This window comes from Lynx canadensis, chromosome E1, assembly GCF_007474595.2.
Source record: "Lynx canadensis isolate LIC74 chromosome E1, mLynCan4.pri.v2, whole genome shotgun sequence".
NCBI lineage: Eukaryota > Metazoa > Chordata > Mammalia > Carnivora > Felidae > Lynx > Lynx canadensis.
Window position 1 is genome coordinate 16,834,669 of NC_044316.2, and position 14,488 is coordinate 16,849,156.

At 54.6% G+C, this 14,488-nt stretch overlaps 2 protein-coding genes across 4 annotated transcripts; one reads left to right on the forward strand and one right to left on the reverse strand.

Moving 5' to 3' along the window:
- Nucleotides 1–234: 234 nt before the first annotated feature.
- TP53I13 (tumor protein p53 inducible protein 13) lies at nt 235–4,237 on the reverse strand. 3 transcript variants are annotated; one of them, XM_030295658.1, is made up of 7 exons: nt 4,120–4,237; nt 3,863–3,931; nt 3,593–3,634; nt 1,604–1,732; nt 1,272–1,478; nt 632–1,187; nt 236–539 (listed from the first exon to the last, which is right to left on the reverse strand). In XM_030295658.1, exons 1-7 carry the CDS (start codon nt 4,189–4,191, stop codon nt 427–429), a joined length of 1,188 nt encoding a protein of 395 aa, XP_030151518.1. In that variant the 5' UTR covers nt 4,192–4,237; the 3' UTR covers nt 236–426. The 3 variants fall into 3 exon arrangements, with proteins under 3 accessions (XP_030151520.1, XP_030151518.1, XP_030151519.1); XM_030295660.1 differs by lacking the exon at nt 1,604–1,732 and having other exon boundaries at nt 235–539; XM_030295659.1 differs by lacking the exon at nt 3,593–3,634.
- Nucleotides 4,238–4,439: 202 nt separating this feature from the next.
- On the forward strand, nt 4,440–11,145 carry ABHD15 (abhydrolase domain containing 15). The gene is made up of 2 exons (XM_030295656.1): nt 4,440–7,141; nt 10,201–11,145. The coding sequence occupies exons 1-2, from the start codon at nt 6,273–6,275 to the stop codon at nt 10,724–10,726; spliced, it is 1,395 nt and encodes a 464-aa protein (XP_030151516.1). The 5' UTR covers nt 4,440–6,272; the 3' UTR covers nt 10,727–11,145.
- Nucleotides 11,146–14,488: the final 3,343 nt, after the last annotated feature.

Genomic DNA, 14,488 nt, shown 5'->3' on the forward strand with positions numbered 1-14,488 from the left:
CCACCACCACCACTTTCTCCCTCCCCACCGTTGGTCCTACCACACTCCTAAAACTTTGGCTGAGGCCAGGAAGGCTGGAGGAGGCAGGCTGGTGGGTGCCTAACTTGATTTTGTAAGCACCCACTTCAAACAAAACCTAAGTGGCCGAGGACAGTGTCCTGGCTGGGAGTGTCTGTGTGGCAGAGACACAAGCTCAACTCCAAACTCTACCAAAATAATTTAATTAGAAACACAGCCCATCCCTCCCCCACCCCCGCCGCCCCCAGCCAACCACACCTTAAGAACAAGCCCGTTTGCAATGCTTAGGCAGGACTGCTCCATCCGGCCACCAGGGGGCGGTCCTGCGCAGGGTCCACGTGGCAGAGGTCGCGGCCTCACCAGGCGCGGCGAAACCAAATCCGCCAAAGTGGCAGGGCTCGGGTCAAGTCAGTCGGAGCTATCCCCATCCGGGCCGCTGTCCGGCGTGGGCGGGAGGAGGGGTCTCCGGCGGGAGCGCTTGACCCGGCGCGGGGGCATCAGTAGCCTCCGCTTCAGCACAGCTACGGGCAGGGTGGGGAAGGGTCGGTGATCGGCAGGGATGCCCTGGAGGTCCAGGGCTGGGTTGGGTGGGTAAGGAGGGTTAACTTCTCACCAGCCACCGTGTCCTGGCTGTCCCCTGTGGGCTCCCAGTAGATGCTATCCCCCCGTCGGAAGTTTCGGTGCAGCCGTGTGCAGAGCGTGGCCAGAGTGAGCAGCACTAACAGGAAGGTCAGGGCCATGGCCGCCCAAGCAGCCTCCTCCGTGCGCGGGGTAGGGCCCCGGGCTACCCGCGGGGGCACTGCTGCCCGAGGGGCTGGGGAAGCCTCACTTGGACAGGTACAGTCCCCTGGGCTGCTTTGCCCTTTGAGCACTTGAGCCTCTATCCTGGAGCTGGCATTGCCTCTGGGCCCCTCATGCATCAAGGGGAGAGTGGGCACAGATGGGGCATCACTCCCCTCACCCCGGGCTGCCGGCATGGGCTGCTTGGCCTCCAAGCTCCGTGGAGAGGCAGGGGGGAGCCTCAGGGCTGAGGGCGTGGGCTGGAGACCGAGAGCGGCCCGCGGCCCACGCCTCTTGGCACCGCCAGCAGAGAGGTGCCCGGACCCTCCAGCTGCCTCCTCCACACCTGGGGGCCGCCAGCTCCGCAGGGTAAAAGCCAAAGCTGGGGCCTTTGGGGAGAGAGACAGCAGTCACCCTTTTCCTGCCCAGATAACCCAAGGACCCCACCACCAACCAAGCCCAGCACCCCTCACCTGCAGACACCCTCTCCGGCACAGCCTCCCTCTACCTGGTCTTGGCACCAAGGGAGAAGACCCAGAAAGACCGTCAGAGCAGAACCATGCCTTCTCCTTCCTCAGCCTCCTCCGCCGCCGCCGCCGCCTCTTCAGCCAGTGGGCAGCCCAGGCTGGCTCTATCCATGCCATCTCCAGCACCACCCCACATGCTGCCAGCACCAAGGGCTAGGAAAGGAGAACTAAGTTGAAGGTGGGGAGCCAGCAAGAGGAAGTCCCTGAATTTTCCTTTCCTGCACATGGGGCTGCAGCCTCTGCCAGTGCGAAACAACGACCTTTCATCAACTGCTTACCCGCTCCTGAGTAAGGCTGGAGTCCGGGGCCAGTGAGGGCTGGGCCACACAAACGTGGGCCAGGAGGGCAAGCTGGAGCTTCAGCCAAGGGTGGGCACAGGGGTGGTAGAGGAAGGTGACATCCTCAGCCTGGAGTAATGGCATGGAGACATTAAGCCAGGCCAGATGACTCTCTGAGAATCCCAAGTTCTCCCGTCCTGGAGACCAGCTTTATTAAAGGGATTTCCAAGGCAGCCAGATGACCCACCTTCAGGGCTCAGGAAAGGACAAAGAGCCCTGGGTACTGGTGAGCATTCCCTTCTGCCTCTGAGCATTTTCACCCCTCCTCTCCCTCAAATGCCACACCTCAAAGCTCACAGCTTCCATGACAGCAAGCCTGGTTAACGCTGTCAGAACACACTCTTCAGCTGTATCTCTCTGCACCTGTGACAGTGGCTCTACGGGTCCCCAGTCTAGACTGTAAGCATCCCCCAAATGGAGAACAGGTCTCCTATCTACTGATCTACCTATATATTCAATCTTCCCCAAACATCCAAATGCAGGGCACTCAGGCAGCAGGTGCACGGTTCCACGATGCAAACACTTCATCAATTGCTAATTATTTTTGATTGTGCTGACCTAATGCTCCACACTGTGCCAGATGTTACAGGAGATGCCAAAAGACAACACCTGGACTCTGCTTGCGGGAAATGTAGAGGAAACTCAGGGCAATAGAACTAATGCAAATGAAAGAACTAATAGAACTCAAAGTGATTAGCCATTAAGTTGTAAGAGAGAAGTTGTAAGCATTACATGAATTTGGAGAAGGTGATGAATACGGGCTGATGCGATCAGGCAAGTTCTCAAGAAAGAGCTGACTCTTGCACTGGGCTTTGGAGGTGGATGGGATGGATGGCAGGAGGGCAGGGAGCTGCCCACTCCAGCTTCTAGTCAGGATAGGCCAGGTGTGGAGACTAAGTGGCATTAAAGGTACAGCAGTGGGAATAAGCCTGACACTCACACGTGTGGTGGATAGACCAAGATGACTGGAGAAGAACCAAAGATTTGGGGAGGTCAGACAAGGCCTGAAAAGCTGGGGGTGGGAGCGAGGGGTCGGTTGGGTATGACCATGATAAGACGAGAAATAAGATATTGAAGGTTTCCAAACAGTGGAATGACTTAATGAAAGGGCTGTTTGAGGGAAGGAATCAGGTGGGTGGCATGAGGTTTCTTGGCCAGAAGCTATTACAAGGTTTTAAAAAAAAAGTTAGGGGCGCCTGGGTGGCTCAGTCAGTTAAGCCTCCGACTTCAGCTCAGGTCACGATCTCACAGTCTGTGAGTTCGAGCCCCGCATCGGGCTCTGTGCTGACAGCTCAGAGCCTGGAGCCTGCTTCAGATTCTGTGTCTCCCTCTCTCTCTGCCTCTCCCCTGCTCATGCTCTGTCTCAAAAATAAAAACATTAAAAAAAAAATTTTTTTTTTAAAGTTAGATATTTCAAAAGGAAAACCAAAGGGACAGGGAAGGTATCTGACCACTGGCCTCGAAAACAGAGAGGCAGCCACGCAAGGTGAAGCCACGGTCTGGTGCCCAGTAACTGAGGCACACTCTTTACCTCATACAGCTTCCTACTTCTCAAAGTGCTATCACACACATTTCATTTAGTCCTGGGGAGGTGGGACATTATTAACAGCCCCTCTTAAGAAAACTGGGGCTCAGAGAAGTCAGGAGACTCTCCACAGTCACACAGCAGAGTTGGGGCATGGGTTGTTTTTTTGCCACTAGGGCCAGAGTTCCCCCTGCAGCCTCCTGCCCACGGGCAGACAGCTACTGGACAGCATTCCTGACACAGCACTGCAGACGACAGAGGCTTGTGGCTCACTGTCCCGGGCCTACGAACACTGAGGGAACTGGTGAAGAATGGAGCTGGTGAGCAGAAAAAGCGGAGGAAGCCTGCAAGGAGCTCGCTGTTCCGGGGGCAGACACCAAGGATGGCTCCCTGCTTGTACTTACCGGCCATGGGCTCATCCGCGTGTAGGTCACTCTTGGTGACACCTATGCACGAGGGGAAAAGGAGGGCTTAGAGCAGCTGGGGCTCCGCCTGCGGGTGGGGAGGGGACAGCAGGCCCCATCCGGCCAGGCTGGGATGGAGACGCTGGCAACTGAGGGCCAGAGGAACCGGCAGAGGTCCTCAGAGGGTGACGGTGGAGGGTGCAGCGAGGCCAGAGCGGGGCTGGACTACCCCTTCACACCCCTCTCTCCCATCCCCCGCCAAGCTCCTACCTGTGGGGGCAGAGGCCACGGGCCCTCGGGACAACTGGCCCCCGCTTCCTCCTCTGGCTCAGCTACCACCTGTGGGTCCAAGGCACAGAACCGGGAGAACTAGCCTCGGTGTGGGCCCTGCCCTCTCCCTCCCAGGCCCAGCCAGTCAGGGGAGGACTCCTAGTTCCCCCTCCACGCGCCACTCCTTCCAGGACCAACTTTCAACAAAGCGCTTTGAGATCTCAGGCCGAAGCCTGCTCAAGATCGGGTCGCCTTACCTCACTGGGACCTAGGAGTCCCGCAAGGGCTGCCAGAAGCAGCAGCTGGGGCGAAGGCGGCTGAGGCGCCATCCCGGCGGCCCGGGGCTCGGCCCGAAGTCCCACAAGCCAGGGAACGCGCGCCCCCTCCCTCCCCGCGCCCCCGCGCGCGCCCACGTAGATCCCGGGATCGCGCGCGCGCACCCTCCCGCCCCCACCCGCACACGACTCCCAAGATCGCGCGCCTCCCGCCTCGCCCCGCCCCCGCAGCTGCGTACTACTCTCGCCCCGCCTCCGCCCCGCCCCAATACCCGCCCACAACCACCGACCTTGCGCGCACGCGTCGTAAGCCCGAAGCCGGAAAAGTTTTGCGTAGGAACCCTGCCCAGGCGCACAGCGCTGCAGCACAGGCGGGGACCTCTCCTTCACCCGCGCTTCAGTCCCAGCGCGTCTCCACGGCCTGCGGAGGGCAGCTTCAGTGCTTGGGTGGGATCATGGAGCCAGGCGAAGGGCGGGAAGTGGGATCCCAGTGGACCGAGTGGCCCAGGAGGGAAGACGGGTACGCTCCTCCCGCAAACCCGCTTCATACACGTCAGTGTGACCTGCAACTAGAAGAGGGGCAGAATCACGAAGTCCGAGCTGCGGGAGGAAGAGCGTCCCCGCTCTAGAGCTTCACCTTCAGCCCATTCCACTCGTGCCCTCGCAAATAGGGCCCGAACCCAGAGGAGCTTCGGAGGGTCTCAGGCCACCACCCTCCCTAGGCCCAGAAGTCCGTGGACGCTGAAGCCGGGCCTGGGGCTGCTTTGTTTCCCCCATGCCCGCCTCCGCTCTTGTCGTCGTTAGTTCACCGATGGCTGGCATGTGCCCAGGGAGACATCTGTCACCGTGAGATGGAGTCACAGGCTTCGCCCCCAGCATGGAGCGCTGGCCGGACCTCCCCTGCAGGGGGGCGCCGGTTCTGCTGTCTTCTTTCCAATGCCCTTCTCCTTGGCCCGACTCAGAATTTTGACGAAAGAAGGGAACGTGGGTGGAGGATGAGGGTTGAACTGCCCAGCCTCAAATTAGAAGTAGGGCGAGAACGGGTTATTTCTAAATAGAGCAAGAACGTGACCTACAGGGGGATTTCTTACCCATCCCTCGTCCCCCCCCCCCCCAGTTGCCAGTTACTGAACCGATGAAGGGCCTGCAATCTATCCCCTGCCATGGCCCCATCGTAGGGTGACAGGCATCCTTCTCGCAAGGCACCCGAGTGCGTCTTTTCCCCGAGTTTGGGGCTGTTGCTTCTGGGGAGGTCTTTTTCAGGGAGCGGTGTTGAGGATTTCTTCTATCTGAAGCCAGGCTCCTGGGGAACCCTATGCTCCCGGTGGGGGCGGGGGCGGGATAGAGACCGCACGCTGATGCAGGCAAGGGAACGAGCCCCTTGCAGCAAACCAGCTGTTGGGAGGGACGCCGGCCCAGCCCTCGCTGGCGCTGAGCCGGACCCCCGCCCAACTGGGCTCTCGCGCAGTTGAGGGTGCCCGCGGGGCCGAGACGAACACACAGGTCAGAGAGCGCGGCCGAGCCTCGGGAGGGAGGCGCGGCTGGTGGCTCAGGCTGCAGCCGCCCCGCGGGAACGGGAGAGCCCGCGCCCCGAGCTGTGGTTTATGCACTTCTCCCTTTTGCTACTTCTCAACTGCGGCCCCTGAGGGCGCAGCGACTCAGGGTCTACCCTCGCAGCTACACACCAAGCGGGGCAGAGGGGAGGGGTCGGCGCGGACTCTGATGCTCATCCCTGAGTCCGGATCCTCGGTCTCCGAGTCTCCCCACTGTCTGCCGACAACACCCCACTCCTCGGCTCGCTGCCCTCCCCACTCCCTTCCGGCCCTCTGGCGCGTCCTCACTCCCTTTTTGTGGCCTAGGCTCCTTTCACCCTCTGCTTCAGCTTGTCGCAATCGCTGTACAAAGGGCCAGGGGCGGGAGTGGGGGGCGGGCGAGGGGAGCCGGGCCCGAACTGGCTGCCTCTGCGGGGCCACGGCCAATCCGGAGCGTCCACCCCCCACCTCCGCGCAGGAGAGCCTGGGGCAGCTGCCCGCCGCCGGGCGGAGCCGCGGGCAGAGCGGGGAGCTCGCCGAGGGGACGGCCCCGCTGCCTTCCACCCGCCGCCCGCTATCCGCCGGGGGCTCTCCCGCCTTGCCATGCCGCCGTGGGGCGCCGCCCTCGCCCTGCTTCTGGCCGCGCTCGCCCTGCTCGGCCTGCTCGCCCCGCGGCTGCGGCGCGCCGTCGGAGCGAGGACTCTGCCCGGGCCTCGCGGCCGGGACCACGAGGAGGAGGTGGACGGCAGAGGCGCCGCGGACGAGTTCAGCGACGGGCGTGAGCCGCTGCCCGGAGGGTGCAGGCTCATCTGTAAGCCGTCGGCGCTGGCCCAGTGCCTGCTGAGCGCCTTACGACATTCAGCAGCTCTGGAGCCGCGCCCGCGTTCCTGGCTCTCCGGGCCCCACCTGCAGACCCTCTGCCACTTTGTGCTGCCGGTGGGGCCGGGGCCTGAGCTGGCCCGAGAGTACCTGCAGTTGGCGGACGACGGGCTGGTGGCCCTAGACTGGGTCGTGGGACCTTGCCCCCGGGGTCGGCGGGTCACCAACGCCGGGGGCCTTCCCGCGGTGCTGCTGGTGATCCCCAATGCATGGGGGCGCCTCACTCGCAACGTGCTCGGCCTCTGCCTGCTCGCCCTGGAGCGCGGCTACTACCCGGTCATCTTCCACCGCCGCGGTCACCACGGCTGCCCGCTGGTCAGTCCCCGGCTGCAGCCTTTTGGGGACCCGTCCGACCTCAAGGAGGCGGTCACTTACATCCGCTTCCGACACCCGGCGGCCCCTCTGTTCGCGGTGAGCGAGGGCTCAGGCTCAGCGCTCCTGCTCTCCTACCTGGGCGAGTGCGGCTCCTCCAGCTATGTGACCGGCGCCGCCTGCATCTCGCCGGTGCTACGCTGCCGCGAGTGGTTTGAGGCCGGCCTGCCCTGGCCCTACGAGCGGGGCTTTCTGCTCCACCAGAAGATCACCCTCAGCAGGTGGGTAACGGAGGCCCCAGCCGGGCAAGGGGGCAATAGAGGTCTTAGGCTGACCAAGAAACATCTCTGCCTAGTATTGAATCAAATAGGTTTAGGGCAGTTTGAGCAAAGTTCTCCTCACACAATTTCTGAAGCTGCCCTAACCCTCTGGTCTACACAGAACCAGGGAAGCAGGTTTAAAAGCCATAGATGGGCTCGCATCGTTATGCTAAAATAGGGACTCCTGGCCTAGAGCGAGTGGCCTCACCTCAGCCCCAGCGTGTCCTAGCAACCTGATCACCTGCCCCACCTGTAGCAGAGGCAGCACCTGACATTTACCACTTAATTCACACAGTTTGTCAAATCAGCAAAGAGGCCTCTGGAAGCAATTACAAATGATTATCTAGAATGTTTCCTTCCAGTGTCTGAGACTGGAGGTGATAGGAATCACAAATTTGGTGTTACGTGATTTTTAACATTCTTTGGACTTGACAAATGTTTTGCATATTCCTAGGTATATTGAATCCCAAAATTTAAAGAATATGTCAACATAGTTTTTAAAAAAAGTCTCCAAAAGGAGAGCAATCTACCATTATTGTGACAGGTGAGACTTTGGCACTGAGAAGGCCTGATCGATGTTCCCACAGCAAATAACCACATCTCAGCATGCACCGTTGCTTTCCTAGGAAATGGCAAAATGAGATCAAAGACATTATAGCAGAAAGTGTGGTGTGCAGAAAGACCTGGGATTTGCAGTCAGAACTACTGGGGTTCAAATCCTAGCACTGGGTAGGTGCTCAAAAAGTGGTGGCAATTGTGATTTCTCTTTCCTCTTTTTTTTTTTTTTCTTAATTTTTATTAGTTTAAAAATTTTTTTAACGTTTTTATTTATTTTTGAGAGAGAGAGAAAGAGAGAAAACGAGCAGGGAAGGGGCAGAGAGAGAGAGAGAGGGAGACCCAGAATCCCAAGTGGGCTCCAGCCTCTGAGTTGTCAGCACAGAGCCCAGCACGGGGCTTGAACTCATGAACCTCGACATCATGACCTGAGCTGAAGTCGGACACTCAACCCACTGAACCACCCAGGCACCCCTAAATAGATTTTTTAAATGTTTATTTTTGAGAGAGAGAGAGAGAGAAAGCACAAGCAGGGGAGGGGCAGAAATATATGTGTGGGGGGAGAAACAGAGGTTCTGAAGCAGGCTCTGTGAGCTGACAGCGGAGAGCCCAATGCAGGGCTTGAATTTGCTGCAGTCAAATACTTAACCAACTGAGCCACCCAGGTGCCCCCTCTTTCTTTCCTTGCCCCATTTTGTTGTGAGAAGGCCAATCCCTGAGCTCCACAATGGCCCAATGCTGTCATGGCAACCCAGAACTTGTGAGGAGTCCAAGGGTAAGGTGTTCTTATATGGCTTAATTGCCAATTTCCATCCCCAAATGACCACCACCAGTGCCGACTCTGGGCACCAGCTGGAGTAAGGTGAGAGAAGTGGAGAGGAAGTCTGGGCCTTTAGGATCTGCCCTGCCCATGGAAATTTGGGATTGAAAAAAAGGGCAAATCTTTTTGAATGTTTGTAGGAGACGCACATCCAAATTCAACTGGCTTAAGTTTGGACTGAACCACCCAAAAGACTGAGCTGCCTGTCCTGGCCCCCTTGTCAGGGTGCTGGGCTGTCTCCATGGAGGTGGAAGCAGCAAAAATGTCCCTCTTCCCCAGAGCAGTAGCTCTCAGGCTCCCTTGTGGGAGCTTACCCTGTAAAGTAATGATACTCCCAGCCACTTCCTCTGCTGCTGGGCCCTCTCTAGGAATACCTGCATCACTGCTCAAGGTCACATTTATTTGCCATTATCTGGGCACCATATTAGGCTTTTTTTTTTTTTTTAAAGTTTATTTATTTTGAGGGGAATGGGGTGGAGAGAGGAAGAGACAGAATCCCAAGCTCGAGGCGGGGCTCAAACTCACGTGAGATCATGACCTGAGCTCAGATCAAGAGTTTGACTCTCGGGGCGCCTGGGTGGCGCAGTCGGTTAAGCGTCCGACTTCAGCCAGGTCACGATCTCGCAGTCCGTGAGTTCGAGCCCCGCGTCGGGCTCTGGGCTGATGGCTCAGAGCCTGGAGCCTGTTTCCGATTCTGTGTCTCCCTCTCTCTCTGCCCCTCGCCCGTTCATGCTCTGTCTCTCTCTGTCCCAAAAATAAATAAACGTTGAAAAAAAAAAGAGTCTGACTCTCAACAGACTGAGCTACCCAGGCGCCCCCAGCATATTAGCTTAAAAAAAAAAAAAAAAAAGGCTAATATAACCTAAAGTAAAATGTTAACGATGGGGGATGTCACCTGCTGGTTTGGATAGTCTGAGCCAGGGAGCTCTAGCAGGGGTTCAGGAGGTGAGAATTCAAAGCAAGTTCCCTACAGAGGATCAGAAGTTGTGATCAGGAGGAGAGCTGTCACACTATGGATCATTGGCTGTAAAGTCATTTGCTGCCCCAGGGCTGGGCAGGTAACGTCAAGAGTGGCAGGCCTGGTAGGAACTGTGACACAGGAAAAAGGGAAGAGATGCACTGCTTGTTGCCCTGAGGAATGCCAGCCCACGTTGCCAGACCTTTCCATTTCCCTCGAGAACCCAAGTAGCTGCCTTTTATGTAAAACCTCCTGGTTTTAAACAATGATGAGGCACCTGGCTTAGTCAGTCGGCAGAGCACGTGACTCTTGATCTCGGGGTTGTAAAGTTTGAGCCCCACATTGGGGTGTAGAGTTTACTTAAAAAAATAAAATCTTTAGGGGTGCCTGGCTGGCTCAGTTGGAAGAGCACAGGAGTCTTCATCTCGGGGTCATGAGTTCAAGCCCCACTCGTATAGTGGGTGTAGAGATTACTTAAATAAAACTTTAAAGAAAAAAAAATCTTTAAATGATGACAATGAAATGCAAGTTTTAAAAAATATTATATGGCCAAAGAAGGTTTCTGTGGCCAGAATCTGGCCTGTGAACTCCCCCCCCTCCCCCGCCTCCCCATTACTTCTGCTATCAATTTGTTTTCTCATTCTTCCCTCTCCTTCCTACCTTCCCCGTTCACCTTCTTGCTGCCAGGTACGCCTCGGCCCTGCAGGACACAGTGGACACCCACAAACTGTTCAGGAGCCGCTCCCTGAGAGAGTTTGAGGAGACCCTCTTCTGCCACACCAAGAGTTTCCCCATCAGCTGGGACACCTATTGGGACCACAACGACCCCCTCCGGGATGTGGACGAGGCCGCCGTGCCCGTGTTGTGTATCTGTAGTGCTGATGACCCCGTGTGTGGGCCCCCAGACCACTTTCTGCCCACCGAACTCTTTCACAGCAACCCCTACTTCTTCCTCCTGCTCAGTCACCACGGAGGCCACTGTGGCTTCCTGCGCCAGGAGCCCTTGCCAGCCTGGAGCCATGAGGTCATCTTGGAGTACTTCCGGGCCTTGACTGAGTTCTTCCGAATGGAAGAGAGGATGAAGGGGCTGAGCAGGCGCCGAGCTTCATTCCTAGGGGGCCGCCGTCGCTGGGGAACCCTGCAGAAGCAGGAGGTCTCTCCCTCTTCCCATCTGGAGGAGATCTTTAGCTGGAAGCGATCGTACACAAGGTGAGACCTGGCCCAGGAACATCCCTAGTCCTGCACAGAAGAGCAGGGCTGGGCACGCCAGAGTCCTGAAAAGGTAGTGAGGACTGAAGGCGGCAGGCGGTCCCAGCTCTTGATCACTGATTCAGCCCCTTCTCTCTTGAACTGGTCCGTGGGAAGACATGGGACTTCCAGCAAGCTGGTGCTCACTTTACCCGGAGAACACTCCCGCCCCAGGCTTTGCTCAACACATCCTGGCTCTTCCTGGTCAGCAGCTGGGCTGTCACTGTCTCCTGTCATCAACCTCCTAAACCAAAGAATAGCACCATGTAAGCCATGGATTCAGGAGAAAATACTCTCTCACTCAAAAGGACTACAGAGAAAATGGGTTTATGTATGTCATCGGGGAGCTGTGTCCCACATAAATAATCGGCTCTGTGACCCTGATTCTTGATCTGGAGCCACTCACTGCAGTGAGGACAGGATGTTTGTGTCTTAGTCCCACTTCCCTCATTCGGTTCTGTGGTTGTGGCTCTCTGCTGACTTCATGCTGTGGCAGCTGTGGAAGCTCCTAGAGCGGTGTGGCTGCGTCAGTCTTGCGTGAGTGTGAGAAAGGCGGCAGAGGCAGTGAATGCTTGCTGAGGCTGGGGTGGTGAGGTTAAGTTATGGAGTGAATGTGTCTGTGCCTGGAAGACTGAGGTCCTGTCTTCCGGACTAGTTCTGCAAATCTTGGTTGGGCAGATCTGGGGCTTCAGGCGAGGACCTCAAGCCTAGAGAGATCGATGATTCTAGGAAGAGGAAGTCCTCACACACAGTCTGCCAGACCATGGTTCAAAGAGCCAGACACTTAGGTACTCTAGCTGCTCCCTCCAGTACCGTTCCTGGAGGTTATTCCGGAAAACCTTAGCCAGAGCTACTTTTCTTCTGCCACGTGGGCTTTCTCTAAGTGGCAAAAAGTATAAATCTTGTATCTTTGGTATTTTTTGGTTAGTTGCCCTCTTTTCTGACCCTACTACTAGTCTCTTCCTCTCCAGAGCCTGGAGAGACACCTGGGGCCAGGGAAAGCAAAAGTTCCAAGAGGTTGGCTGGTGCTGACCCAGTGATTTATGAATATTTCCCATTACCAAGTTTTTCTGGTCAATTTATTCAAAAGGCCATCCGTCTAGATGTAGAAAAAACTTCCTCCTGGATCTGGCCACTCAGTGACTGGTTTTATGGTGTTTGGTTTCATGAGGAATAATGCTGAAGATCAGAGTAAACTAAGGCATCGTACAGATTGATCCACACATCCTGGTTTGGATTAGGCCATTAAACAATAGGGCAGGCATCTAGTTCTATGTGTTGCTAAGAGCTTTGCCCTGAAGTTTTATTTTGTCATCAAGAAAGAAGACACCTGCTTTGACCCGAAGCTCCGTCCTGGCCTCACAAATAGCAAAGCAATTTTAAAGAGGAGAGATGTTTAAGGCTTGATATGAGGAATTCCTGGGGCCGTAATTTTCAGGTTTAGAAGATCTTAGTCCAGCCTTCTTCTTCTAGATCAAATAGGAAGAAACTCTGAACTATCCAAGAATCTCACCCGAAATGCAGACAACACTCAATTGTATCGAAAGCACATTATCCTGTCATGAAAAAATGTCTTCCCTTCTTTCTCATTTCTTGCTCCTCCTCCTCCACATTCCTCATCTAACATTCTTTCACCATTTTTGAGCAGGAGAAATAGCAAGGAACTGAAATCTAAAGGAGCCGTCCTACTGCTGGTTATCAGCCTCGGCACAGGGCTTGCTGAGCAAGAATTACTGACATCTGGCCACCCCTCTCCCCCAGCATCTGGTATAGTGGGGATTTCAATTAGTCAGGGTCCTGCAGTCCCATATGCAGGACCTAGGATCATTCAGAACTGCCTGCAAAATGGGAAGCAGCCCAGTGGTTTTTAAGCCCACGGCTTCCAGAGCCCCCAAGGGCTGAACTCTGGATTGTTTCTGATATCTGGTATCTGGCCATGGGACTCTGGTTCTTTAAGACAATAGCTTTTGGAGAAATTGTAGTTTACTTTCTTATAATAAAGGAAAAGAAAACAAGTTTGTGGGGGTGGGGTGCATGTACATACATATAAAAATTTCCTTTCAGTTGTAGCCCAGGCTTCATTAATTCCCTTCGACCCAGGGCCCTAATACCTAAACCCTAAGGTATTTCTCCTCCGTGTCCCTTGCGCCCCACGTGCTTATAACCTATCTCAGGAAGCTACTTCTTTCTCATCTTCCCATCACGGCTTTTTCAGCTCATTTTGCCAAGAATGTGCAGCCCCTATCGGGGCAGGTTTGGGTGACCCTGTCCTTCAGTGTAACAATGAAGGAATCGCCCATATTGGCTCTGCTTTGGTTAATAGCTAATTACATGAAACCAGCCAGAAGAACCCCAGAGAGAATATGTGATCCTTGAACAAAATACCAAGTTATGAGGTTGAGGAAGGAAAAACCAAACAACAAAACAAAACTAGCCTCAGAGAGGGCACCAGAACAAAAACAAAAACAAACAAAAAAAACTGAGACAACCCAAGGAAGTACCTCTGAGTTGGGAGTTTTCCAGGTCTCAAGTCTTACATGATCCTCTCAGGCCCTCATTCACTTGCTTGCCTTCCTTTTGGTCTCTTCATTATTTATTAACACCTTCAAATGGTAAGAGAAAACAAAGAAACAAAAAATTCCCCAAAACCCCATGGCTTAAAGGAGGCACGATCTCAGAAGTAGACTGAGTCCTCTGTCTCCTCACATTGGATCAGAGTGCCAGGAAGCAAACAGTTGACTCGGAAGGTTGAGTTCTCAGTAGTGAGTTATGATCTCTGATACCTAAGACTGTGCTAGCTAGAACTTGATTCTCTTAAAGAGTTAGTATTTTATGTATTTATACGTAGGTGTCTAGGGGGGCTTGGCCAGAGACAGTATGAAAAACAAAGCACCAAATCCTCACTTTGAGGAGATATCATCTCTGTTTTGGGTGAAGGTATCCTTTCTAAGATTTGAGTACTGTTAGAAAAAGTCATGACACAGGAAGTATCATTTTGGCCTTATATATAACCTCAAAATTACCCCAGAGTCAGGATCTCCTCTGTACTTACTTTCCACCCAGACCACAAGAGCCTTTTTCAGTCAGCCACCCTTAGTAACGCTAAGGTATCTTCCTTTAGAAATGAACTTTAGCCTGCATTCCTCTCTCTGCTTAAACAAGCAGACACAATTGGCCACTTTGGTAAGACTTGGTAACAATGCCAATGAGTATTTGTGATTCTATAGTCAAGCCACAATGGATGGCATAAGAAACCTTCCCTAGTTATCACAGTTTTTGAGACAAGATTGACAAGTTATATGTAGGGAGGGCCTGGAGATGGAATGAATGCCTCAGGAAGCAGCAAGTCCCACGAAACTGGTGGGACATGCAAGCTGGACTGCCATTTGGCACACATCAGAGAGGGGACATGTGCTGAGAAATAAGGGGGGGCCTAAATTAGTTTTCTTTTTTTTTTCTTTTAATGTTTATTTATTCTGAGATAGAGACAACAAGCAGGGGAGGGGTAGAGAGAAACTCCCAAGCAGGCTCTGTGCTGACAGCAGAATATGTGAGATCTCTAAAACGTGAGATCATGACCTTAGTCGAAATCAAGAGTCGGATGCTTAAATGACTGGGCCACCCAGGTGACCCACTTTTTTTTTTTTTTAAAGTAAGCCCTACACCCAATGTGGGACTTGAACTCACAGCCCCAAGATCAAGAGTTGCCTGCTCTACCGACTTTGCC